This window comes from Coregonus lavaretus, assembly GCF_964263955.1.
Source record: "Coregonus lavaretus genome assembly, chromosome: 3".
Classification (NCBI taxonomy): domain Eukaryota; kingdom Metazoa; phylum Chordata; class Actinopteri; order Salmoniformes; family Salmonidae; genus Coregonus; species Coregonus lavaretus.
This window is the reverse complement of record NC_139990.1, coordinates 33,623,281-33,650,886: the sequence shown is the minus strand read 5'-3', so window position 1 is coordinate 33,650,886 and position 27,606 is coordinate 33,623,281. Positions and strand designations below refer to the sequence as shown.

General features: G+C 42.2%; 2 protein-coding genes across 2 annotated transcripts; both read right to left on the bottom strand.

The window, feature by feature from the left end:
- Positions 1-544: 544 nt before the first annotated feature.
- On the bottom strand, positions 545-24,097 carry LOC311115160 (protein S100-A13-like). Its single transcript, XM_084157276.1, has 3 exons — positions 23,968-24,097; positions 13,028-13,164; positions 545-2,401 (listed from the first exon to the last, which is right to left on the bottom strand). Exons 2-3 carry the CDS (start codon positions 13,145-13,147, stop codon positions 2,099-2,101), a joined length of 423 nt encoding a protein of 140 aa, XP_084013402.1. The 5' UTR covers positions 13,148-13,164; positions 23,968-24,097; the 3' UTR covers positions 545-2,098.
- Positions 24,098-25,553: 1,456 nt separating this feature from the next.
- LOC311107089 (protein S100-A13-like) lies at positions 25,554-27,532 on the bottom strand (the record flags this gene model as incomplete). The annotated part of the gene is made up of 3 exons (XM_084149559.1): positions 25,554-25,682; positions 27,086-27,241; positions 27,440-27,532. 3 exons carry the CDS (start codon positions 27,530-27,532, stop codon positions 25,554-25,556), a joined length of 378 nt encoding a protein of 125 aa, XP_084005685.1.
- Positions 27,533-27,606: the final 74 nt, after the last annotated feature.

Below are 27,606 nucleotides of genomic sequence, written 5' to 3'. Positions count from 1 at the left end.
ATTCTATGGGGACAGCCGAAGAACCCTTTTAGGTTATAGATAGCAACTTTTTTCTAAGAGCGTAGGAACAATACCTGCACAATACCTAAACAAGGGTAAAGTTTCTGTTGTGACTTTTCACGTCAGGTGTGACGTCTCCAACAGGCTATAAAAGCCCCTTTTCTTAACGTTTGGGTGTCTGTTTTGTTTTCCTTTCCTCCTGGTTCTGGTCCCGGTGGATTGGGTTGCATGGAGAAACGGCTTGGGCCCTATCTCAAGGGCCCCTAGGGGCCCTCTCGGGTCAGTGGCCTACTGCTTGAGGGCTATTTCGGGCTCCCTTGGGGCCACAAGGGTCCCCTGGTGTTAATTCCTTCCTGGGCCCCTTAATTATTTACCAGAAGGCCATTATTAGGACACACCACACCTGATCTTCCAGCTCCGAATCCATGGCTCTTGGCTAGCTAGTAGCGGAGAGGAGTCCATAAACTCCAGATGCTGCCCTGTCTGGATCTTCCAGAAAATGAGATACACGAAGCAAAGAGAGAGACAGAGAGAGACTAGTCTGAACTAAGTAAGAACCCCAGCAACACAATTAGTTTATTGTCATAACATGCCAGAGCTTCAATTCAATGACAGAGTTGCAAGGGAAGAGAACAGAGAGAGAGAGAGAGAAAGAGAGAGAGAGACAGAGAGAGAGAGAGAAAGAGAGAGAGCACTTACAAATTCACTCTGTAAGGGTTAAATCAACACTCATTGGTGTAAAAAAATCCCAGTGTTGGTTTTAATAACCAGTGTTAAACCAAAACCAAGCCCACCATTATCATATTTCCCAGCATGCTCTATTGCAGGTAGAGTTTTAGAATTGTTTCTATATCTATGTTTTTTGCATGTTATCCAATCTGTAACTTGGACTCTCGCACCTGTTACTGAAATGGTTGTTCCAGTTAAGATGGTTTAGGTAGTCTCATATCTTAATCTTCTTAACCCGGCAGTCAATCTGAATGAAGGTTGCAGGTGAATAAAAATCCCAAATGTTGGATATCCCCAAGCAAGTATAATGTGGCTTGCAGGCCTGATGTGGCCTGTAAACCATGAGTTTCAGGTTACTGTATTAGGGTAAAACTAAGGCCTTATGAAATATGTGTTGTATTGTGTTAAATAATTAAATTTGAATGATAACATATTCACTTAGGATCAACTTGGTGAAGGCCACAGACTTGAAAATTGATGAACGCAACAACCATGTTTCTGTCACTAACAAATACAGTCATGGGTGGTAACTCTACACTTCACTTGAAAGGCAAGGCACTCTGGGAAATATGCAAATAAGGCTTTACACTAAGCAGTGTGTTAATTCAACACTGAAAAGTGTGGACCCGTATAGACACTGGACCAGTGTTAAATGTAACACTGTCAGTGTTGATTTAACACTAGAGAATTTGCTGTAGAAAATGTCATGCAACCATGCATCAGTGCTTCCTTGCATCATGCAAAGCCATTAAGCCAAGCAACCTTCTCAGAAGAACAAGTTGAGATGGCCTGACTTAACTGTACATTGTGGAATGTACTGTAGTATAGTTTTGCATTACGTCATTGTAGATAGGCAAAGGGAGAGAGAAGGAATGCAAATATAACTACATGGCAGAATGTATTATATATCCATATTATGAGGTATAGTGTGCTATATAGTGGGAAGTATATCAACATATAATAGCATATACTGCTGTAATGTAAGTAATTATAGTGTAATGTATGTTAGTAATACTAAGTATATATATATACAGTATATCAAGAAAGTATGGATTGGGGTTTATAGTATGTTGCAGTGTGTACTAGTGTATTTTAGTACCAAATACTGGGTGTATGTATGTGTGTATGAAAATAAATGTGTTATTGTGGGGATCCAACATATACTGTTATTACAGCACACCTGTTTGAAGGGTGGGTTGTATAGTGTACTGTAGTGTGTATTAGGGTAGTGCGATGTATATCAGTTTGGTGTTGGTGTGTATTGTAATATCCAGACAGGACCGGTGGTATATTCCTATGTGGCCTCCTCTATCTTCTCCTCCTCGGCTGCTGCTGGTGCTGGCTCCTCCTCCTTTTCCGCCTCTTCCACCTATTCTGCCTCTTCAACCTTCTCTTTCTCTACAGCTGTGGCTGCCTCTGGCTCTGCCTCCTCTGGCTGTGCCTCTACTTCTGCCTTCTCTTCCTCTACCTCTGCTGCTGCTGGCGTACTCTCGATCTCCGGTGCGGCGGCCGCACTCTCAGCTGGCGTCTCCACAGCGGCGGTGCATTGCTCGCTCAGGGAGGTTGCCAGGTAGCCCACCAGGTTCATGTACTCCTCGAAGTTGACTTTACCGTCCTGGTTGGCGTCCAGGCCCTGTCGCATTTTCTTCACCGCCTCGGAGCTGTCCGTGTCCTGGGTACAGAGTAGATACAGAGACGGGCAGACATGACTCAGAGGTGACCTCAGTAGTAACTGACCCCTTACATCACAAGGTGCAGTACTGTTTTGTGCAGCATGATTAATAGATAGACCTTGATTTAACCCAGTTTAAGAGTTCATTCATGTTTGTGCAACCCACCCTATTTTATATGTTAGTCTGTAGGGTCTCCTATCCTATTCCGGAGGGTTGCCAGTTTGAATCCCGGGTCTCCCGGGACAAACCTGGCGGGAAGTGAGCTGGCATTAAATCCTAGACACCATTGCCTGCTGTTGTGCCCTTGAGCAAGGCACTTAACCCCCCACAACAACTGCTACCGGGCGCTCAGTGTGGCAGTCCCCTTCTCCAACCTGTATATGTACAGTGGGGTGTGAATTTATTGACACCCTTGATAAATATGAGCAAATATAAAATCAATAATACTGAGCTATATAGTACGCTCCCAAAAATTTGGAAATGTGATTATTTTATGCTAATACAATTGCTCAGAGAAAGAGATTTTGTTTAACAAGTAATATTTTTTTTTTCAAAAAGGTAGGGGTCAAAATTATTGACACCCCTAAAGATTCTTATAAATAAAGTGGCCAAAAGTTTAGTATTTGATCCCATATTCCCAGGACGCAATGACTACATCAGCGGTTCCCAAACTAGGGATTGCGACCCCATGTGGGTCACCTGATATGAAAATGTGTTCGCGGGAGAATTTCCAAAATCCTGAAAAAATTAAAATATACTATATATATATAAAATCAGCAAAAAAAGAAATGTCCCATTTTCAGGACCCTGTCTTTCAAAGATAATTTGTAGAAATCCAAATAACTTCACAGATCTTCATTGTAAAGGATTTAAACACTGTTTCTCATGCTTGTTCATTGAACCATAAACAATTAATGAACATGCACCTGTGGAACGGTCGTTAAGACACTAAAAGCTTACAGACGGTAGGCAAATAAGGTCACAGTTATGAAAACTTAGGACACTAAAGAGGCCTTTCTACTGACTCTTTACAAACAAAAGATAGATGCCCAGGGTCCCTGCTCATCTGCGTGAACGTGCCTTAGGCATGCTGCAAGGAGGCATGAGGACTGCAGATGTGGCCAGGGCAAACAATTGCAATGTCAGTCATAGGGCGGCAGGTAGCTTAGTGGGTAAGAGCGTTGTGCCAGTAACCGAAAGGTCGCTGGTTCTAATCCCCGAGCCGACCAGGTGAAAAATCTGTCGATGTGCCCTTGAGCAAGGCACTTAACCCTAAATTGCTCCTGTAAGTCGCTCTGGATAAGAGCGTCTGCTAAATGACCAATTTATTATTTATAGTACTGTGAGACGCCTAAGACAGAGCTACAGGGAGACAGGATGGACAGCTGATCGTCCTCGCAGTGGCAGACCACGTGTAACAACACCTGCACAGGATTGGTACATCCGAACATCACACCTGCGGGACAGGTACAAGATGGCAACAACAACTGCCCGAGTTACACCAGGAACGCACAATCTGTCAATCAGTGCTCAGACTGTCCGCAATAGGCTGAGAGGGGCTGGACTGAGGGCTTGTAGGCCTGTTGTAAGGCATGTCCTCACCAGACATCACCGGCAACAACGTCGCCTATGGGCACAAACCCACCGTCGCTGGACCAGACAGGACTGGCAAAAAGTGCTCTTCACTGACGAGTCGCAGTTTTGTCTCACCAGGGGTGATGGTCAGATTCGCGTTTATCGTCAAAGGAATGAGCGTCACACCGAGGCCTGTACTCTGGAGCGGGATTGATTTGGAGGTGGAGGGTCCGTCATGGTTTGGGGTGGTGTGTCACAGCATCATCGGACTGAGCTTGTTGTCATTGCAGGCAATCTCAACACTGTGCGTTACAGGGAAGACATCCTCCTCCCTCATGTGGTACCCTTCCTGCAGGCTCATCCTGACATGACCCTCCAGCATGACAATGCCACCAGCCATACTGCTCGTTCTGTGCGTGATTTCCTGCAAGACAGGAATGTCAGTGTTCTGCCATGGCCAGCGAAGAGCCCGGATCTCAATCCCATTGAGCACGTCTGGGACCTGTTGGATCGGAGGGTGAGGGCTAGGGTCATTCCCCCCAGAAATGTCCGGGAACTTGCAGGTGCCTTGGTGGAAGAGTGGGGTAACATCTTACAGCAAGAACTGGCAAATCTGGTGCAGTCCATGAGGAGGAGATGCACTGCAGTACTTAATGCAGCTGGTGGACACACCAGATACTGACTGTTCAGGGACACATTATTCAATTTCTGTTAGTCACATGTCTGTGGAACTTGTTCGGTTTATGTCTCAGTTGTTGAATCTTGTTATGTTCATACAAATATTTACACATGTTAAGTTTGCTGAAAACAAATGCAGTTTACAGTGAGAGGACGTTTCTTTTTTTGCTGAGTTTATATACGCTACCAGTCAAAGGTTTGGACACCTACTCATTCAAGGGTTTTTCTTTATTTTTACTATTGTTTACATTGTAGAATAATAGCGAAGACATCAAAACTATGAAATAACACATAAGGAATCATGTAGTAACCAAAAAAGTGTTAAACAAATCAAAATATATTTAATATTTGAGATTCTTCAAATAGCCACCCTTTGTCTTGACAACAGCTTTGCACACTCTTGGTATTCTCTCAACCAGCTTCATGAGGTAGTCACTTGGAATGCATTTCAATTAACTGTTGTGCCTTCTTAAAAGTTAATTTGTGGAATTTCTTTCCTTCTTAATGCATTTGAGACAATCAGTTGTGTTGTGACAAGGTATACATAAGATAGCCCTATTTGGTAAAAGACCAAGTCCATATTATGGCAAGAACAGCTCAAATAAGCAAAGAGAAACAACAGTCCATCATTACTTTAAGACATGAAGGTCAGTCAATACGGAACATTTAAAGTACTTTGAAAGTTCTGTCGCAAAAATCATCAAGCGCTATGATGAAACTGGCTCTCATGAGGACCGCCATAGGAATGGAAGACCCAGAGTTACCTCTACTGCAGAGGATAAGTTCATTAGAGTTACCAGCCTCAGAAATTGCAGCCCAAATAAATGCTTCACAGAGGTCAAGTCACAGACACATCTCAACATCAACTGTTTAGAGGGGACTGTGTGAATCAGGCCTTCATGGTCGAATTGCTGCAAAGAAACCACTACTAAAGGACACCAATTAAGAAGAAGAGACCTGCTTGGGCCAAGAAACACGAGCAATGGACATTAGACCGGTGGAAATGTGTCCTTTGGTCTGGAGTCCAAATTGAATAATTTTGGTTCCAACCGCTGTGTCTTTGTGAGACGCGGTGTGGGTGAATGGATGATCTCCGCATGTGTAGTTCCCACCGTAAAGCATGGAGGAGGAGGTGTTATGGTGTGGGGGTGCTTTGCTGCACACTTAACCAGCATGGCTACCACAGCATTCTGCAGCGATACGCCACCCCATCTGGTTTGAGCTTAGTGGGACTATCGTTTGTTTTTCAACAGGACAATGACCCAACACACCTCCAGGCTGTGTAAGGGCTATTTGACCAAGAAGGAGAGTGATGGAGTGCTGCATCAGATGACCTGGCCTCCACAATCCTCCGACCTCAACCCAATTGAGATGTTTTGGGATGAGTCGGACGGCAGAGTGAAGGAAAAGCAGCCAACAAGTGCTCACCATATGTGGGAACTCCTTCAAGACTGTTGGAAAAGCATTCCAGGTGAAGCTGGTTTTTGGGTTATTTCATAGTTTTGATGTCTTCACTATTATTCTACAATATAAAAAATTAAGAAAAACCCTTGAATGAGTAGGTGTGTCCAAACTTTTGACTGGTACTGTATATATATTATATACTGAAAAAATATATAAATGCAACATGCAACAATTTCTACGATTTTACTGAGTTACAGTTCATATAAGGAAATCAGTCAATTGAAATAAATTCATTAGGCCCTAATCTATGGATTTCACATGATTGGGCAGGGACGCAGCTATGGGTGGGCCTAGGAGGGCATAGGCCCATCCTCTTGGGAGCCAGGCCCACCCACAGGGGAGCCAGGCCCAGCCAATCAAAATGAGTTTTTTCCCAACAAAAGGGCTTTATTACAGACAGAAATACTCCTCAGTTTCATCAACTGTCCGGGTGGCTGGTCTCAGATGATCCCGCAGGTGAAGTAGCCGGATGTGGAGGTCCTGGGCTGGCGTGGTTATACGTGGTCTGCTGTTGTGAGGCCGGTTGGATGTACTGCCAAAATCTCTAAAACAACTTTATGGTTTATGGTAGAGAAATTAAAATGTAATTATCTGGCAACAGCTCTGGTGGACATTCCTGCAGTCATCTCCTGTAAGTCGCTCTGGATAAGAGCGTCTGCTAAATGACAAAAAAAAAAAAAAAAATCCTCTGGTTTCACACTCCCTCAAAACATGAGACATCTGTGGCATTGTGTTGTGTGACAAAACTAACTTTTATTGTCCCCAGCACAAGGTGCACCTGTGTAATGATCATGCTGTTTAACCTCTACGGGATCGGTGTCCCGAATATAGGACAGTTGAGCTAACATGCGCTAATGTGATTAGCATGACCGTTGTAAGGAACAGCAAACTTTCCAGGACATATACTTGTCTTGTATGGGCAGAAAGCTTAACTTCTTGTTAATCTAACTGCGCTTTCCAATTTACAGTAGCTATTACAGTGAAAAAAGACCATGCAATTGTTTGAGGAGAGTGCACAACAACAAAAAATGTTTCACGGCAAATGGCTTGATACATTCACCTCTGAAGGTAAATAATGTACTTACATTCAGTAATCTTGCTCTGATTTGTCATCCTAAAGGTCCCAGAGATAAAATGTAGCATAGTTTGTTTGATAAAATCAATTTTTATATTTAAATGTGGGAACTGGGTTCTACAGTTTGAACCCCTGCTGTCTCTGGCTCCACACCACCCCGCCCGGCCATCTAGATGTGTGAAAGTTAGTGTATAAGCTAATCATTCCTGGGAGTGTGTAAACTTACATTTTGTATTACCATATCATTTTTGTATGTTCTCTATAGTTATGTACTTTAACATGTATCAATTGCCCAATTCGGCACATTTGGGCAGACTTGATAAAAAATAGTCCACTATTGCAATGCTTCACTGGATCAATCTGAAACTTTGCACACACACTGCAATATTATATTGTGGCCTTTCTCTTCCATTTCAAAGATGATGGAAAAAAATAAAAATAAATTTTTTTTTGTTTGTATTATCTTTTACCAGATCTAATGTGTTATATTCTCCTACATTAATTTCACATTTCCACAAACTTCAAAGTGTTTCCTTTCAAATGGTATCAAGAATATCCTTGCTTCAGGTCCTGAGCTGCATGCAGTTAGATTTGGGTATGTCATTTTAGGCGAAAATTGAAAAAAATGGTCCGATCCTTAAGAGGTTAATCAGCTTCTTGATATGCCACACCTGTCAAGTGGATGGATTATCTTGACAAAGGAGATATTCTCTCTAACAGGGTTGTAAACAAATTTGTGCACAACTTTTTAGAGAAATAAGCTTTTTGTGCGTATGGAACATTTCGGGGATCTTTTATTTAAACTCATGAAACATGGGACCAACACCTTACATGTTGCGTTTATATTTTTGTTCAGTATAATATTGTCTTTGTATCTCAAAATATGTTGTATTGTGGTTAACTTGAAAAATCGAAATGAAAATTATTCAAATATAAAATATAAAATTAAACCAGAGAGCGCCCTTCAATCATGGGGAAAGGCTGCACTTGACCGTTGCACTTAAATCATTCCCATGGTGAATGGCTGGGCCAGCTACGCTATGAAACCACACACTATTGCTGAGACTTTGATATTACCAGCCGCAACTGATATGGTGAAAACAATGTGTGGGGAGGCAGAGGCACAGAATCTCACATCAATACCTTTGTCAGATAACATTGTTAAACGAAGAATGTATGCTATTGCTAGCAAGATGAAACTGACTGAACAACTCAAAAACTCCCAGCTTACCCAATTGAGATGGTTTGGGATGAGTCAGACTGCAGAGTGAAGGAAAAGCAGCCAACAAGTGCTCAGCATATGTGGGAACTCCTTCAAGACTGTTGGAAAAGCATTCCAGGTGAAGCTGGTTGTGAGAATGCCAAGAGTGTGCAAAGCTGTCATCAAGGCAAAGGATGGCTATTTGAAGAATTTGTTTACATGATTCCACGTGTTATTTCTTAGTTTTGGTGTCTTCACTATTATTCTACAATGTAAAAAATAGAAAAAATAAAGAAAAACCCTTGAATGAGTAGGTGTGTCCAAACTTTTGATTGGTAGTGTATATATACAGTGGGGAGAACAAGTATTTGATACACTGCTGATTTTGCAGGTTTTCCTACTTACAAAGCATGTAGAGGTCTGTAATTTTTATCATAGGTACACTTCAACTGTGAGAGACGGAATCTAAAACAAAAATCCAGAAAATCACATTGTATGATTTGTAAGTAATTAATTTGCATTTTATTGCATGACATAAGTATTTGATACATCAGAAAAGCAGAACATAATATTTGGTACAGAAACCTTTGTTTGCAATTACAGAGATCATACGTTTCCTGTAGGTCTTGACCAGGTTTGCACACACCGCAGCAGGGATTTTGGCCCACTCCTCCATACAGACCTTCTCCAGATCCTTCAGGTTTCGGGGCAATACGGACTTTCAGCTCCCTCCAAAGATGTTCTATTGGGTTCAGGTCTGGAGATTGGCTAGGCCACTCCAGGACCTTGAGATGCTTCTTACGGAGCCACTCCTTAGTTGCCCTGGCTGTGTGGTTCGGGTCGTTGTCATGCTGGAAGACCCAGCCACGATCCATCTTCAATGCTCTTACTGAGGGAAGGAGGTTGTTGGCCAAGATCTCGCGATACATGGCCCCATCCATCCTCCCCTCAATACGCTGCAGTCGTCCTGTCCCCTTTGCAGAAAAGCATCCCCAAAGAATGATGTTTCCACCTCCATGCTTCACGGTTGGGATGGTGTTCTTGGGGTTGTACTCATCTTCTTCCTCCAAACAAGGCGAGTGGAGTTTAGACCAAAAAGCTCTATTTTTGTCTCATCAGACCACATGACCTTCTCCCATTCCTCTTCTGGATCTTCCAGATGGTCATTGGCAAACTTCAGACGGGCCTGGACATGCGCTGGCTTGAGCAGGGGGACCTTGCGTGCGCTGCAGGATTTTAATCCATGATGGCGTAGTGTGTTACTAATGGTTTTCTTTGAAACTGTGGTCCCAGCTCTCTTCAGGTCATTGACCAGGTCCTGTCGTGTAGCTCTGGGCTGATCCCTCACCTTCCTCATGATCATTGATGCCCCACGAGGTGAGATCTTGCATGGAGCCCCAGACCGAGGGCGATTGACCATCATCTTGAACTTCATCCATTTTCTAATAATTGCGCCAACAGTTGTTGCCTTCTCACCAAGCTGCTTGCCTATTGTCCTGTAGCCCATCCCAGCCTTGTGCAGTTCTACAATTTTATCCCTGATGTCCTTACACAGCTCTCTGGTCTTGGCCATTGTGGAGAGGTTGGAGTCTGTTTGATTGAGTGTGTGGACAGGTGTCTTTTATACAGGTAACGAGTTCAAACAGGTGCAGTTAATACAGGTAATGAGTGGAGAACAGGAGGGCTTCTTAAAGAAAAACGAACAGGTCTGTGAGAGCCGGAATTCTTACTGGTTGGTAGGTGATCAAATACTTATGTCATGCAATAAAATGCAAATTAATTATTTAAAATTCATACAATATGATTTTCTGGATTTTTGTCTCTCACAGTTGAAGTGTACCTATGATAAAAATTACAGACCTCTACATGCTTTGTAAGTAGGAAAACCTGCAAAATCGGCAGTGTATCAAATACTTGTTCTCCCCACTGTATATATATATATATATATATATATATATATATATATATATATATATACACTGCTCAAAAAATAAAGGGAACACTTAAAAACACAATGTAACTCCAAGTCAATCACACTTCTGTGAAATCAAACTGTCCACTTAGGAAGCAACACTGATTGACAATACATTTCACATGCTGTTGTGCAAATGGAATAGACAACAGGTGGAAATTATAGGCAATTAGCAAGACACCCCCAATAAAGAAGTGGTTCTGCAGGTGGTGACCACAGACCACTTCTCAGTTCCTATGCTTCCTGGCTGATGTTTTGGTCACTTTTGAATGCTGGCGGTGCTTTCACTCTAGTGGTAGCATGAGACAGAGTCTACAACCCACACAAGTGGCTCAGGTAGTGCAGCTCATCCAGGATGGCACATCAATGCGAGCTGTGGCAAGAAGGTTTGCTGTGTCTGTCAGCGTAGTGTCCAGAGCATGGAGGCGCTACCAGGAGACAGGCCAGTACATCAGGAGACGTGGAGGAGGCCATAGGAGGGCAACAACCCAGCAGCAGGACCGCTACCTCCGCCTTTGTGCAAGGAGCACTGCCAGAGCCCTGCAAAATGACCTCCAGCAGGCCACAAATGTGCATGTGTCTGCTCAAACAGTCAGAAACAGACTCCATGAGGGTGGTATGAGGGCCCGACGTCCACAGGTGGGGGTTGTGCTTAGAGCCCAACACCGTGCAGGACGTTTGGCATTTGCCAGAGAACACCAAGATTGGCAAATTCGCCACTGGCGCCCTGTGCTCTTCACAGGTGAAAGCAGGTTCACATTGAGCACATGTGACAGACGTGACAGAGTCTGGAGACGCCGTGGAGAACGTTCTGCTGCCTGCAACATCCTCCAGCATGACCGGTTTGGCGGTGGGTCAGTCATGGTGTGGGGTGGCATTTCTTTGGGGGGCCGCACAGCCCTCCATGTGCTCGCCAGAGGTAGTCTGACTGCCATTAGGTACCGAGATGAGATCCTCAGACCCCTTGTGAGACCATATGCTGGTGCGGTTGGCCCTGGGTTCCTCCTAATGCAAGACAATGCTAGACCTCATGTGGCTGGAGTGTGTCAGCAGTTCCTGCAAGAGGAAGGCATTGATGCTATGGACTGGCCCGCCCGTTCCCCAGACCTGAATCCAATTGAGCACATCTGGGACATCATGTCTCGCTCCATCCACCAACGCCACGTTGCACCACAGACTGTCCAGGAGTTGGCGGATGCTTTAGTCCAGGTCTGGGAGGAGATCCCTCAGGAGACCATCCGTCACCTCATCAGGAGCATGCCCAGGCGTTGTAGGGAGGTCATACAGGCATGTGGAGGCCACACACTCTACTGAGCCTCATTTTGACTTGTTTTAAGGACATTACATCAAAGTTGGATCAGCCTGTAGTGTGGTTTTCCACTTAAATTTTGAGGGTGACTCCAAATCCAGACCTCCATGGGTTGATGAATTTGATTTCCATTGATAATTTGTGTGTGATTTTGTTGTCAGCACATTCAACTATGTAAAGAAAAAAGTATTTAATAAGATTATTTCATTCATTCAGATCTAGGATGTGTTGTTTAAGTGTTCACTTTATTTTTTTGAGCAGTGTATATATATATATATTTTTAGTTTAAAAAAATGTGGGTATGTATTCCTTTATTATGTTCCCCTAACCCTACCACCCCTCCCCTAATTGGAGTAAACTAATCGACAACAACACTTAGGCTTCTACTTCTAGCTTATACATACTACATACATTTTATGGACACAGTATATTTTACAATAGTTATCTTTGTTTGTTTTTAGTCCCATCCTTCAGCTCCACTCAACCCCTCCCATCTATCTCTGAACACCATCCAGTTTTTATTTTTATTTGCCATATATTTTTCAACTGTGCTATGATGTTTCACAACAGTTCTGAACCTTTCTATTCTCATAGGTTGTACATATTGTAAATTAAAGATAAACATTTTTGCTAAGAGTATTATTATATTATTGATCAATTGACTATGACTTATTAAATCACCCAGCAGTGCTATTTGCAGAGTTAGCTCCAGGTAAATGTTGCAATGCTTCAGCCATTTCTGGACCTGTGACCAAAAACATACTGCATATGGACAGTACCAAAACAAATGATCTAATGATTATGTGTCTTCGCAGCAAAATCTGCAGAGCTGGGATGGTTGTATTGCTCATATATATAACATTTTATTGGTTGCAAGAAGAGTCACAAGCTTGATGTAGTCATTGGAATATGGGACCAAATACTAAACATTTGACTACTTTATTTATAAGAATCTTTAGAGGTCAATCATTTTGATCCCTACCTTTTTGAGAAAACATTTTATTACTTGTTAAACAAAATCTCTTTCTCTGAGCAATTGAATTAGTATAAAATGATTTAATTCCCCATTTCTTAGAGCATACAATACAGCTCAGCATTTGAATTATTTATTTTATACAGTCATCATTGCTCATCTTTATCAAGGGTGACAATAATTTCGGACCCCACTGTATGTGTGTATTCCGGAGGGGTTAGGATAAAGCAGACGTACAATTGACAAATAAAGTGATCTTAATCTTAACAACTATAGCTCAGTCAAAGAGTTCCAAAAGTTGTAGTGTTTATAGCTGGTTTATAACTTCATTTGAGTGACATCAGCCATGGTGCGTGTGGAGGCTGCTGTCTGACTGACCATCATGATGTTGTGGAGCTGGCTCTTCACTAGCTTCTGGAAGTCATTCCCTCCCAAACTCTCCTTCCCCTTGGCTGACTTCAGGAAGACACCCACTATCGTCTGAATGGCCGACTCCATGACTGCTCTCTCTCTCTCTGCCCCGAGATAGAGGGGTAGGGTGTGGTAAGATTTTTTTGACAGGGTGGTTGGGGGAAAGGGGGTAGAGGAAGCAGGTGAGAGAGAGATAGAGAGAGAGAGAGAGAGAGAGAGAATGTGAGATATTGATTGAGTTACACAGGCAATGCACATTTGACATAGAGTGCATTCGGAAAGTATTCAGACCCCTTGACTTTTTACACATTTTGTTACGTTACAGCCTTACCTTAATCGGTTTTTTTCCCTCATCAATCTACACACAATACCCCATAATGACAAAGCAAAAAGTTTTATTTTTGTTGTTGCAAAAAAAGAAATATTTCATTTACATAAGTATTCAGACCCTTTACTCAGTACTTTGTTGAAGCACCTTTGGCAGCGATTACAGCCTCATTTGGGGAGTTTCTCCCATTCATCTCTCCAGATCCTCTAAAGCTCTGTCAGGTTGGATGGGAGCGTCGCTGCACAGCTATTTTCAGGTCTCTCCAGAGATGTTCGATCGGGTTCAAGTCCGGGCTCTGGCTGGGCCACTCAAGGACATTCAGAGACTTGTCCCGAAGCCACTCCTGCTGTGTGCTTAGGGTCATTGTTCTGTTGTAAGGTGAACCTTCACCCCAGTCTGAGGTCCTGAGCGCTCTGGAGCAGGTTTTCATTAAGGATTTTCTGTACTTTGCTCCGTTCATCTTTCCCTCGATCCTGATCCTGACTAGTCTCCCAGTCCCTGTCGCTGAAAAACATCCCCATAGCATGATGCTGCCACCACCATGCTTCACCGTAGGGATGGTGCCAGGTTTCCTCCAGATCTTGGTTTCATCAGACCAGAGAATCTTGTTTTCTCATGGTCTGAGAGTCCTTTAGCTGCCATTGGCAAACTCCAAGTGGGCTGTCATGTGCCTTTTATTAAGGAGTGGCTTCCGTCTGGCCACTCTACCATAAAGGCCTGATTGGTGGAGTGCTGCAGAGATGGTTGTCCTTCTGGAAGGTTCTCCCATCTCCACATAGGAACTCTGGAGCTCTGTCAGAGTGACCATCGGGTTCTTGGTCACCTCCCTGACCAAGGCCCTTCTCCCCCGATTGCTCAGTTTGGCCGGGCGGCCGGCTCTAGGAAGAGTCTTGGTGGTTCCAAACTTCTTCTATTTAAGAATGATGGAGGCCACTGTGTGATCTTGGGGACCTTCAATGCTGTAGACATTTTTTGGTACCCTTCCCCAGATCTGTGCCTCGACACAATCCTGTCTCAGAGCTCTACGGACAATTCCTTCGACCTCATGGTTTGGTTTTTGCTCTGACATGCACTGTCAATTGTGGGACCTTATATACAGTGGGGGAAAAAAGTATTTAGTCAGCCACCAATTGTGCAAGTTCTCCCACTTAAAAAGATGAGAGAGGCCTGTAATTTTCATCATAGGTACACGTCAACTATGACAGACAAATTGAGAAAAAAAATCCTGAAAATCACATTGTAGGATTTTTTATGAATTTATTTGCAAATTATGGTGGAAAATAAGTATTTGGTCACCTACAAACAAGCAAGATTTCTGGCTCTCACAGACCTGTAACTTCTTCTTTAAGAGGCTCCTCTGTCCTCCACTCGTTACCTGTATTAATGGCACCTGTTTGAACTTGTTATCAGTATAAAAGACACCTGTCCACAACCTCAAACAGTCACACTCCAAACTCCACTATGGCCAAGACCAAAGAGGTGTCAAAGGACACCAGAAACAAAATTGTAGACCTGCACCAGGCTGGGAAGACTGAATCTGCAATAGGTAAGCAGCTTGGTTTGAAGAAATCAACTGTGGGAGCAATTATTAGGAAATGGAAGACATACAAGACCACTGATAATCTCCCTCGATCTGGGGCTCCACGCAGGATCTTACCCCGTGGGGTCAAAATGATCACAAGAACGGTGAGCAAAAATCCCAGAACCACACGGGGGGACCTAGTGAATGACCTGCAGAGAGCTGGGACCAAAGTAACAAAGCCTACAATCAGTAACACACTACGCCGCCGGGAACTCAAATCCTGCAGTGCCAGACGTGTCCCCCTGCTTAAGCCAGTACATGTCCAGGCCCGTCTGAAGTTTGCTAGAGTGCATTTGGATGATCCAGAAGAGGATTGGGAGAATGTCATATGGTCAGATGAAACCAAAATATAACTTTTTGGTAAAAACTCAACTCGTCGTGTTTGGAGGACAAAGAATGCTGAGTTGCATCCAAAGAACACCATACCTACTGTGAAGCATGGGGGTGGAAACATCATGCTTTGGGGCTGTTTTTCTGCAAAGGGACCAGGACGACTGATCCGTGTAAAGGGAAGAATGAATGGGGCCATGTATCGTGAGATTTTGAGTGAAAACCTCCTTCCATCAGCAAGGGCATTGAAGATGAAACGTGGCTGGGTCTTTCAGCATGACAATGATCCCAAACACACCGCCCGGGCAACGGAGTGGCTTCGTAAGAAGCATTTCAAGGTCCTGGAGTGGCGTAGCCAGTCTCCAGATCTCAACCCCATAGAAAATCTTTGGAGGGAGTTGAAAGTCCGTGTTGCCCAGCGACAGCCCCAAAAACATCACTGCTCTAGAGGAGATCTGCATGGAGGAATGGGCCAAAATACCAGCAACAGTGTGTGAAAACCTTGTGAAGACTTACAGAAAACGTTTGACCTGTGTCATTGCCAACAAAGGGTATATAACAAAGTATTGAGAAACTTTTGTTATTGACCAAATACTTATTTTCCACCATAATTTGCAAATAAATTCATAAAAAATCCTACAATGTGATTTTCTGGATTTTTGTTCCTCATTTTGTCTGTCATAGTTGACATGTACCTATGATGAAAATTACAGGCCTCTCTCATCTTTTTAAGTGGGAGAACTTGCACAATTGGTGGCTGACTAAATACTTTTTTCCCCACTGTAGACAGGTGTGTGCCTTTCCAAATCATGTCCAATCAATTGAATTTACCACAGGTGGACTCCAATCAAGTTGTAGAAACATCTCAAGGATGATAAATGGAAACAGGATGCACCTGAGCTCAATTTCGAGTGTCCTAGCAAAGGGTCTGAATACTTATGTAAATAAGGTATTTCTGCTTTTTATTTTTAATACATTGCAAGAATTTCTAAAAATGTGTTTTCGCTTTGCCATTATGGGGTATTGTGTGTAGATTGATGAGGAAACATTTTTATTTAATCTATTTTAGAATAAGGCTGTAACGTAACAAAATGTGGAAAAAGGAAAGGGGTCTGAATACTTTCTGAATGCACTGTAATTATTTTCGTGATCTAATTTAAGGAGACAAAGATAGGCCACCACAGTGGAAAAAGAAACAATGGATCTCCTTGAGATACACAGGCTTGTCGTTTCAGGTGTTCAGTCTGGAACTCCTTGGTAGGATAGGGTAGGCGATAGACAGGCGATGTGCAATAAACTAAAGAGGGTGTGAGAGAGTCTGACTGAGAGACAAGCGGTGATGCACAATGGAAGTTCTGATCTTTGATAGGTCATCTGATCTACTGAAGCCACCACAGGGCCAGGGCTTCAGATTACCTCAGGGATTACCTGCCCGTTCTCTACCTTCTTTCTTTCTCTCTCCCTCCACTCCCGGAGGACCTGAGCCCTAGGACCATGCCTCGGGACTACCTGGCCTGATGACTCCTTGCTGTCCCCAGTCCTCCTGGTTATGCTGCTGCTCCAGTTTCAACTCTTCTGCCTTTGGCTATGGAACCCTGACCTGTTCACCGGACGTGCTACCTTGTCCCTGACCTGCTGTTTTCAACTCTCTCTCTCTCTCTCTCTCTCTACCGCACCTGCTATTTCAACCTCTAAATGCCCGGTGAAAAAGCCAAGTGACATTTACTCCTGATGTACTGACCTGTTGCAACCTCTACAACCACTGTGATAATTATTTGACCGTGCTGGTCATCTATGAACGTTTGGCCTTAATGGCCTTGTACTGTTATAATCTCCACCCGGCACAGCCAGAAGGGGGCTGACCACCCCTCAGAGCCTGGTTCCTCTCTTGGTTTCTTCCTAGGTTTCTGCCTTTCTAGGGAGTTTTTCCTAGCCACCGTGCTTCTACATCTTTATTGCTTGCTGTTTGGGGTTTTAGGCTGGGTTTCTGTATAGCACTTTGTGACATCTGCTGATGTAAAAAGGGCTTCATAAATAAATGTGATTGATTGATCTATCTCTCTCTTGCACTCTCTCTCTCTCTCTCTCTCTCTCTCTCTCTCTCTATCTCTCTCTCTTTTGTTCTTTATCTGTCTCGCTCTGTCTCTTTATCTCTCTCTCTCTGTTGCCTCACACCCTTATGCACAGCACACACTCTCATGTGATTTCAAAAGGCATTTCAAGATTTTGTGAGGGACAGACATTTTACATAGTGAATATGTTAATGTGTGTGTGTGTGTGTGTGTGTGTGTGTGTGTGTTTGTGCGTGCATGCGTGTTAGTGTGTGTTGTATGCCCCTGAGTTTATATGTGAGTAATCCAGTTGTATGTACAGTACCAGTCAAAAGTTTGGACACATCTACTCATTCCAGGGTTTTTCTTTATTTTTTACTATTTTCTACATTGTAGAATAATAGTGAAGACATCAAAACTATGAAATAACACATATGGAATCATGTAGTAACACATTTTTTTTTAAACAAATCAAAATATATTTTATATTTTAGATTCTTCAAAGTAGTCACCCTTTGCCTTGATGACAGCTTTGCACACTCTTGGCATTCTCTCAACCAGCTTCATGAGGAATGCTTTTCCAACAGTCTTGAAGGAGTTCCCACATATGCAGAGCACTTGTTGGCTGCTTTTCCTTCACTCTGCAGTCCAACTCATCCCAAACCATCTCAATTGGGTTGAGGTCGGGTGATTGTGGAGGCCAGGTCATCTGATGCAGCACTCCATCACTCTCCTTCTTGGTCAAATAGCCCTTACACAGCCTGGAGGTGTGTTTTGGGTCATTGTCCTGTTGAAAAACAAATGATATCCCCACTAAGCGCAAACCAGATGGGATGGCGTATCGCTGCAGAATGCTGTCGTAGCCATGCTGGTTAAGTGTGCCTTGAATTCTAAATAAATCCCCCCCACACCATCACACCTCCTCCTCCACACCTGCTCCTCCACACCTCCTCCTCCATGCAAAAATCTCAAATTTGGACTCATCAGACCAAAGGACAGATTTCCACCGGTCTAATGTCCATTGCTCGTGTTTCTTGGCCCAAGCAGGTCTCTTCTTATTATTGGTGTCCTTTAGTAGTGGTTTCTTCGCAGCAAATCGACCATGAAGGCCTGATTCACACAGTCTCCTCTGAACAGTTGATGTTGAGATGTGTCTGTTACTTGAACTCTGTGAAGCATTTGGGCTGCAATCTGAGGTGCAGCTAACTCTAATGAACATATTCTCTGCAGCAGAGGTAACTCTGGGTCTTCCTTTCCTGTGGCGGTCCCCATGAGAGCCAGTTTCATCATAGCGCTTGATGGTTTTTGCGACTGCACTTGAAGAAACTTTCGAAGTCATTGACATTTTCCGGATTGACTGACCTTTATGTCTTAAAGTAATGATGGACTGTCATTTCTCTTTGCTTATTTGAGCTGTTCTTGCCATAATATGGACTTTGTCTTTTACCAAATAGGGCTATCTTCTGTATACCACCCCTACCTTGTGACAACACAACTGATTGGCTCAAACACACTAAGAAGGAAATCAATTCCACAAATTAACTTTTAACAAGGCACACCTGTTAATTGAAATACATTCCAGGTGACTACCTCATGAAGCTGGTTGAGAGAATGCCAAGAATGTGCAAAGCTGTCATCGAGGCAAAGGGTGGCTACTTTGAAGAATCTCAAATATAAAATATATTTTAATTTAACACTTTTTTATTTACTACATGATTCCATATGTGTTATGTCATAGTTTTGATGTCTTCACTATTATTCTACAATGTAGAAAATAGTAAAAAATAAAGAAAAACCTTGGAATGAGTAGGTGTGTCCAAACTTTTGACTGGTACTGTATGTAATATAGCCCATGAGTGTTGGACTGATTACATGAGATATGCGTGATATGTAATAATATGCCATTTAGCAGACGCTTTTATCCAAAGCGACTTACACTCATGTGTGCATACATGTCCTATTACTCACAATAGACAGCCGTATGTGTAAGATGGCCCTCACACAGAGCACAAAATACAATGCATGCCAGTGAGTGACACATCCATGCAGGAATTCCAATCATTTCTGTCAGTGGAGATCAGTTAAACAGGATAGGAATTTGCAGGCCAACTCTGCTCCAAGCTAGTTTGCCCCAAAACGGTGAAGGGAGATGTTAGCTTGTGTAATTAACCAACCTCACTAATTTGTCAACTTTAGTATTTAAATGTAGGACACAAAGTAGACACACATATCTGCCAATAAAAAGCATACACTGTAAAGGGGTTACTGTGAATTTGACAGTAGTTTACAGGCAGCTTGGTGGCAAGTAAAAATCTGTACTTCATATTACAGTACACCTACTGTAATACAGATACGGTATCAAAGCAAGTCCTGTGTAATGATACACAGTAGAATACTGTAAAATTCACTGTATTATACTGTAAAAAAGTAAATGCTACCGTAATCGGAATGAATGAATGGATGGATTAATTAAATGTATTGAGGGGAGGGGTTTGTATTTTACTATAAATACAAGGGATTGGTGCAAGCAGATTAGATCCTAAGTGCTTACACATTACAGTATATTACTGAATATTTGATGTTTTATATCACTTGCATTTCTAGAGGTCTTAACAAAGGCTTCCAAATCGCAGGGCCTACAGGGCAAAACAGACCAAAAGGACATGGCAAAATGCTCAACTATTTAATGTTTAAGACTTGCTGCCACTCCAGTCTGCCTCCTATAGAAAATGATGGGGCACTATAACCACATAAGAGTTAAATTGATACAGCATTCTCACTCACGGGTGCAATATAGGCTCTTACAAGGCACGCCTCAAAATATGTTAATGAGCCAGAAACAACAATACCATGCACCCACTAGTGGTCAAAAGGTTTTTGGAGCTACAAAAATACGGTACAGTACTGTATTCTGTGGGGTGGAATTACAGTAACATTCGAAATACAGGAATTCTTTGCCCGCCCACAACATTTTTCCACAATGCACCATCATTTACAGTATACTGCAGTAAAATGTTTTAGAGTATTTTATAGTTGATAATTCCCCAAATTACCGTATAATTTACAGTTTTCCGTTACAGTGTACCTTATAGCTTTTTACAATATACTTTCTCTTGTTAAATATGTTGTTGGAAATCTGAGGGTGCTTTTGAGAAGGTAAATTAATCTGCCATCTTAAAGAAACATGTCACACTTCAGCACCCCCTCTCATCATCTTCTTCCCCCCTCTCCTCCAACCCCTCTTTCTCCTAGTGCAATCACCACATCCTATAGCCAATTAGGAAACATGGGTATTAGCCTAATTATGCTGAGCGAGGGCAGCATATTAAAAGCTACACTTTCATTGTCCACTCTGACAAGCTCCAAGACTTACTGTCAACCGCAACCGGTACTAAGTCTGACCCAGTGGTTCTAACACTCTTTACTGTTGCTAAAGCTACAGTAACACCATATAAATTGAGTTATACCAATTACCGAAGAGAGGTGTTATTATGTGGTTATATATAGGCCTACCATCTATGTGATTGAAAAGAGGCAATTGATAAGGGTAAAACTCCAATGAGAGTGTAGTAGCTACTCTCTGGGTTTTTATAGAATTGAGGCATTGGAGTAGGCTGTTTGGATAAACATATATTCTTTCTGATTTATTGAAGTTGAAAAGGTTTTACAGTTAGATTGTTTTTAATTGCACAATGAATTGACATGCAAAATCAAAATATGGCTCCAACGAAAAGGTGAAGCCCAAGGAGAAACATTGATAAGTACGCCCTGCGCACCAGAGTTCACACCTTCGCGGATGTTGGCCTACATGAACCACAATTACCCGTCATTCCCTGGTAATCCTCAAACTCTTTACAACAAAACCCACAGTCACTATTCTTGCATTTCCATTTCTGTCCTATTCTTACATGTATTATTTACTTGGTGGCCTGGCTGCAACCTGGCTATGCCTTCTCGCAGTCAGGGTCAGTGACAGTCAACCTCATTTCCAAACTAATGAACACAGGGCTTCTATTACTTAGCCAACGTCACAAGGACAGCTCTGACCCCGCCTCAGTTCCGACACACACCAACTATTATGTGGAGCAAAAGGCAAAAAAACAACTCAGCAAATAATTAAATATAGACATCCAGAGGTTTCCCGTTTCACTCCAGAGCCCAAAGTAGATTGAGTGTTGCGTTTCCAAATGCGTGAATGTGATACTGTATGTGCGCTGAGTAATGACAATACTACCGCTCGCGTGGCATGAAATATTAAGAGAGGAACAAGTTAGGTTGTGGCTATATACTGCACCGAACAGGCTTGCAGTGCCGCTCATCTAATTTATCACGTAGGTTTACAAAAAAAATGCTGATTTCATGCTCACACATACACACAAAGGTGTTAACAAATGCCAAACGGTGTGCCAACAGCTTGAACATCAATGGTGCACCAATCTAAGAATGAGAATGCTGAGCCAGTTGAAGAGTGCCTTGAGCTATGGTTGCTGACACAGGTTTTATTTATTATCATTGTGGGTGTTCTTATAGGAAATAGGTTGTAGTATGTAGGCTATGACAGACGATAAAGGCGCAATGCGCAATTTTCACCTTTACGCCTACACTGTAACAGAAAACTGTAAATTATACTGTAATTTTATGTATTATCAATAGTAACATTTTCTGAAATGTTTTACTGCAGCATACTGTAAATTATGGTGTATTGTGTGAAAATGTTGTGGGTGGGGAAATATTTGCTGTATTTCGAATTGTACTGTATTTCCACCCCACCATACTGGAAAGCCAAAAACTTTTTGACCACTAGTGGGTGCATGGTATTGTTGTTTCTTGCTCATTAACATATTTTGAGGCATGCCTTGTAAGAGGCTATATTTGTTGCATGAGTGAGTGAGAGTGAGAATGCTGTACCAATTTAACTCATATGTGGTTATAGTGCCCCATCAATTAAACATAGGTGAGAGATTGGAGCAGCCCGGTCTCATAAACTAGACATAACATAGTAAATGTAAATTTGAGACACTCAAATTAGTATGCTATGTTACGTTTGGTATGGTTACATAAGACAGATGGTTACTAAAGGCAAAAATTAAAGTAGAGTGGTTGAGTGGGCATATAATGCAAACTTCTAGCAACCCAAAGGTTGCGAGTTCGAATCTCATTACAGACAACTTTAGCATTTTAGCTAATTTGCAATTACTTAGCATGTTAGATAACCCTTCCCCTAACCCTAACCTTAACCATTTTAGCTAACTCTTCCCTAACCTTAACCCTTTTAGCTAACCCTTCCCCTAAACCTAACCTTAACCCTTTAACCTAACTCCTAAACTTAACCCTAACCTCTAACCTAGCAACCTAGCTAGAATTAGTAACATTTCATACGTTTTGCAAATTCGTAACATTTTGTACGTTTTGCAAATTCCTAAAATATTGTACGTTTTGCAAATTTGTAACACATAATACGATTGTAATTCGTAACATATCATAAGAAATGGGTGATGGACATCCACAAATTAATGCATACCATACGAAACGTAAGATATCATACTAAATGGAATGTCCCGGAATTACATACAGAATAATACAAAATGCTCTGAGACCAGGTTGATTGGAGTGGCAGCAAGTCTTAAACCTTTAATGGTCCTCTGTAGCTCAGCTGGTAGAGCACGGCACTTGTAACGCCAAGGTAGTGGGTTCGATCCCCGGGACCACCCATACACAAAAATGTATGCACGCATGACTGTAAGTCGCTTTGGATAAAAGCGTCTGCTAAATGGCTTATTATTATTATTTTGCCATGTCCTTTTGGTCTGTCTTGCCCTGTAGTCACTGACAGTTTGGAAACCTTTGTTAAGGCCTCTAGAAGTGCAAGTCATATAAAACTCATTAATATGCTATGTTTGTAAACACTTTACCTAGCAGCCAAACTGCTTGCACCAATCCCTTATAATTACAGTAAAATACTGTGAAATACAAATCCTTCCCTTCAACTAATTTAATTCATCCATTCATTAATTCCGATTCCGGTAGCATTTACTTTTTTACAGTATAATACAGACATGTACTGTGTGTCATTACAAAGTGCTTGCTTTGATACCATATTACAGTAGGTGTACTGTACTGTAATATGAAATACAGAATTTGACTTGCCATGGAGCTGCCTGGTAACCCCTTTACAGTGTAGGTTTAATATGTTCTTTAGATAGTCCATACATTTTAGGCCAGTTGTACAAACCAAACAGGCTCATATGGCTCATGGTAGGCTAAATGACAGCTCATCGATCCGTTTTACAAAAGAGGCACACTTATCAGCAATGTTTTGGTTGAGAGTGCACACGCTATGACTGTTCAAGAATGGCTATGCGTTTATGATAAATAATGCACTATTGACATGTAGTTAAATCGTTTTTTCTGTTTTTAAATCAAACGTTATCTGCTACATAAAAAAAAACAGTATTTCTTGAAGTCTCCAACAGCGTCGTCATTGGCACTGTCCCTTAGAGTTTCACGAGACAGTTCCTGCAAGGGTGTATCTAAAACGTGGCATAAGCGTTATGATTTAAGCAAGTTTACAGTGCAAAACGTCTTCAATAAAGCATGAACAAAATATATAACTCACCATATACTTCCTACAGGTCAAGCGAACAGTTCAAATGTGCCCAATGTTGTGTTTCTTTTCTCGTCTATCTCCTCTGCTTTGAGACCCCCCAAAAAAACTTTCCAAACTAGGGCTGCAGGATCTCTTCCGTGATTTAGTTTTTTCTTAAACTTTTTCCCCTGACAAGTCAAAGGGCGTGTACCTGGGAGAGTGCAAAAAATACTTTGGGAATGTGGAAGAGAGACATAACACAACTTTTTTATGAGGGGGTAAAAATGTGTATCAACCTTGGAACTTATTTTCTCTTTATTCTATCTTTGGCATGTGGTGCTAGTTTATGTCGTGTGATTTGTATTGTTCCACGCCAATAATTCGAGTATGAGGGATATTCGGATTCATAGAAGGCTGGGAAGAGGAGACAGAGACTGATTGAGTGTTGAGTTGCTTTTAACCCTTTATATCCAAAATTGACTTCCAGTTTCATTTTATGAAATGAACACACGTTTAGCCTTACGCCTCGATCACACCGACAGTGTCATTCCCCTCATACACCTAGGCTCAAGGGAGTGGCAACTGCCACAGGAGGATATCCAGACCACTCCAGGACCACTGCAGTGAAATGCATGTGCTCACACACACACACACACCTTTGATCCCATTTAGAAGTCTTGCCCAATCTCTAGCCCTGAGGGAGTGTGTCATGCTGTATCAGTGTTTGTCATTGTTTGTTGGTGCTGACACAGTCATTTGTCAGCGTCACACCCACACTGGCACCTTGTTCTGTTTAATTAGGATACAAAGTCCACAGTCTGATGCCCAGTATCAAAATTGCAATGGAAACGTCTAATTCCCCATATAGTGCACTATTTTTGACCATTCACTAAACAAACACAATTTACATGTAATTAAACAATAGAGTACAGGGACAGGCAGTATTTGTACAGACACCAAGGAACTTTCCTGTATCCAATGTATTGTTGTTGACCTAGGATAAAACGTAGACTGGTAATGGAGACACAGAGATGGTAGCTAGCAGCAGGGATGTAGACTGCACTTACATCACTGTGTAACGATTGGAAAGGCAGCTTTGTATAGGCATTATGAACCCTTATGGAACAGGATCGTTGTAACTCATGTAATTGTGGGAGCAGTATAGTGTTACTATCCAATTATGCTATTAAATAAAGGTTGTAATACACCCACACTAAATGAGAGGATGTACAAAAGGGTGGTGGACAGGGCCAGACTGGGACCAGAAATCGGCCCCGGCATTTCTAACACACAGGCCCATTTTCCCCCTCTAGGCCTCCAACCCCCCATTTAGACAGGCCCACTGATCTAAAGGCGGACCAGCTCATCTGCCTTTTGCCAGAATTGCTCTATAGCCAGTCCGTCTCTGAGTAATGGATGTCAGTGAACCAAAAGAGACAGAAGGAGAGTTAAGACAATGGATCCTTTTATTCAAAGGTGCCTGCTTTAGAAAATGATCAACTAAATCATTGTCAATTCAGATCAAAAGCTTGCCACACAGCTACATACAGGATAATTTAATTGCACATTGCAATTTGCTACACATCCAACGGAATCCCACACATTGTTTTTATTGGCTAAAAGCCCCCTTGCTTGTTGGCAAGTTTTCCAATCAGCTGCCAGAACTCCAGAAATGTCAGCTCCCCGTCGTTGTTTTCATCCAATGAGCCCATGAGCTGCTCGATCGCACCTGGATCAATGGCATTCTGCAGGCAATCAGAGAGGAGAGAGGGGACAGAGACCCATTCAGGCCCAGACTGGGTTAGCAATGAGCTGCAAGGAAAGGCTACTCTGCCATCTAATGGTCAAGAATACTACAGTACTATAGATCATATGGCATTGAGTCTGAGTTCGACAACTTTGGTTGCAAAGTATAATTTTGCAGAATAAAATGGAAGGAGGTTTATGCCAGAGCAAATATCAGTGACTACGTCCCAAATGGCACCCTATTCCCTATATAGTGCACTACTTTGGATGTGTGCGTATGTGTGTGTTTGGGTATGCAAGCTCATCCGAGAGCAATAGAAATGGCACAGAAAAGGATTTGGCCTGCTATCACTCACATACAGTGCCTTCGGAAAGTATTCAGACCCCTTGACTTTTTCCACAAGTTACAGCCTTATTCTAAAATGGATTAAATAATTGTTTTTCCTCAGCAATCTACACACAATACCCCATAATGACAAAGTGAAAACAGGCTTTTAGATTTTTTTGTAAATGTATAAAAAAACTAAAACTGAAATACCTTATTTACATAAATATTCAGACCCTTTGCTATGAGACTCTAAATTGAGCTCAGGTGCATCCTGTTTCCATTGATCATCCTTCAGATGTTTTTACAACTTGATTGGAGTCCACCTGTGGTAAATTAAATTAATTGGGCATGATTTGGAAAGGCACACACCTGTCTATATAAGGTCCCACAGTTGATAGTGCATGTCAGAGCAGAAACCAAGCCATGAGGTCGAAGGTATTGTCCGTAGAGCTCAGAGACAGGATTGTGTCTAGGCACAGATCTGGGGAAGGGTACCAAAACATTTCTGCAGCATTGAAGGTTCCCAAGAATACAGTGGCCTCCATCATTCTTAAATGGAAGAAGTTTGGAACCACCAAGACTCTTCCTAGAGCTGGCCGCCCGGCCAAACTGAGCAATCAGGGGAGGAAGGGCCTTGGTCAGGGAGGTGACCAAGAACCCGATGGTCACTCTGACAGAGCTCTAGAGTTCCTTTGCTTAATCGCTGCAAAAGGTGCTTCAACAAAGTACTGAGTAAAGGGTCTGAATACTTATGTAAATGTGATATTTCCGTTTATTTTTAATACATTTACACACATTTCTAAAAAACTGTTTTTGCTTTGTCATTATGTTTTTTGTATTTTTAAAGGCTGTAACGTAACAAAATGTGGAAAAAGTCAAGGGGTCTGAATACTTTCCGAATGCACTGTATATGATGCTTGTTATCAGGCTGTCATTCAGCCACTCACTCACTGCTCTAGATAATAATGTATTGCGAAATGGATGCCAAGTATTAAGTGGGTGTTGAAGAGGACTAAGACTACGTCCCAAATGGTACCCTATTCCCGATGTAGTGCACTACTTATGACCATTTACCTTGACAAAAGTAGGTAGTTGAGAGGCCACCAGGCTGCTGAACTCCCCTTTGTTCAGGGTGTTTGAGGATCCATCATTCCCAGCAAAGGTCTTGAACTGTGGGACAAGTACGTTGATGGCAGATTCTATTGTATTGATTTGGTATGGAGTAGTTGACTGCAAATACATGAGAGAAAGAAACAAGTCTGCTTATAAAGTCTATAAATATTATTACAATGTTTTATCCATTGTAGAAAGAGACTGAAATAAAGCCAGCAACTAAATCATGAAAAACCAGAAAACCACATGAAATCAGATTCAGAGAGAGGAAAGACAAAACCGTTTTAAAGGAAAACCAGTCATATGTCGTCCCACCTGATGAGGTATGGTCTGGTTGCAGCAGCCAGCAGGTATGGAGAATCTTGTCTTGTCCCTCCACTCTTTCCTCTCCTCTTTTATAGTCTCCATCCTCTTTACTATGTAGCTAGGCCTAGTGCGGAGACCCAGTATTAGAGCCTCTGTCTGACCAGGTGTTTGAGGTA

What these genes read in the sequence shown, in the direction of transcription:
- LOC311115160 (XM_084157276.1), bottom strand. Translation starts at nt 13,147, where the DNA reads ATGGAGTCGGCCATTCAGACGATAGTGGGTGTCTTCCTGAAGTCAGCC. An exon ending in AGCTCCACAACATCATGATG is followed by an intron (nt 2,402 to 13,027) that starts GTCAGTCAGACA and finishes CTCTGTACCCAG; the next exon opens with GACACGGACAGCTCCGAGGC.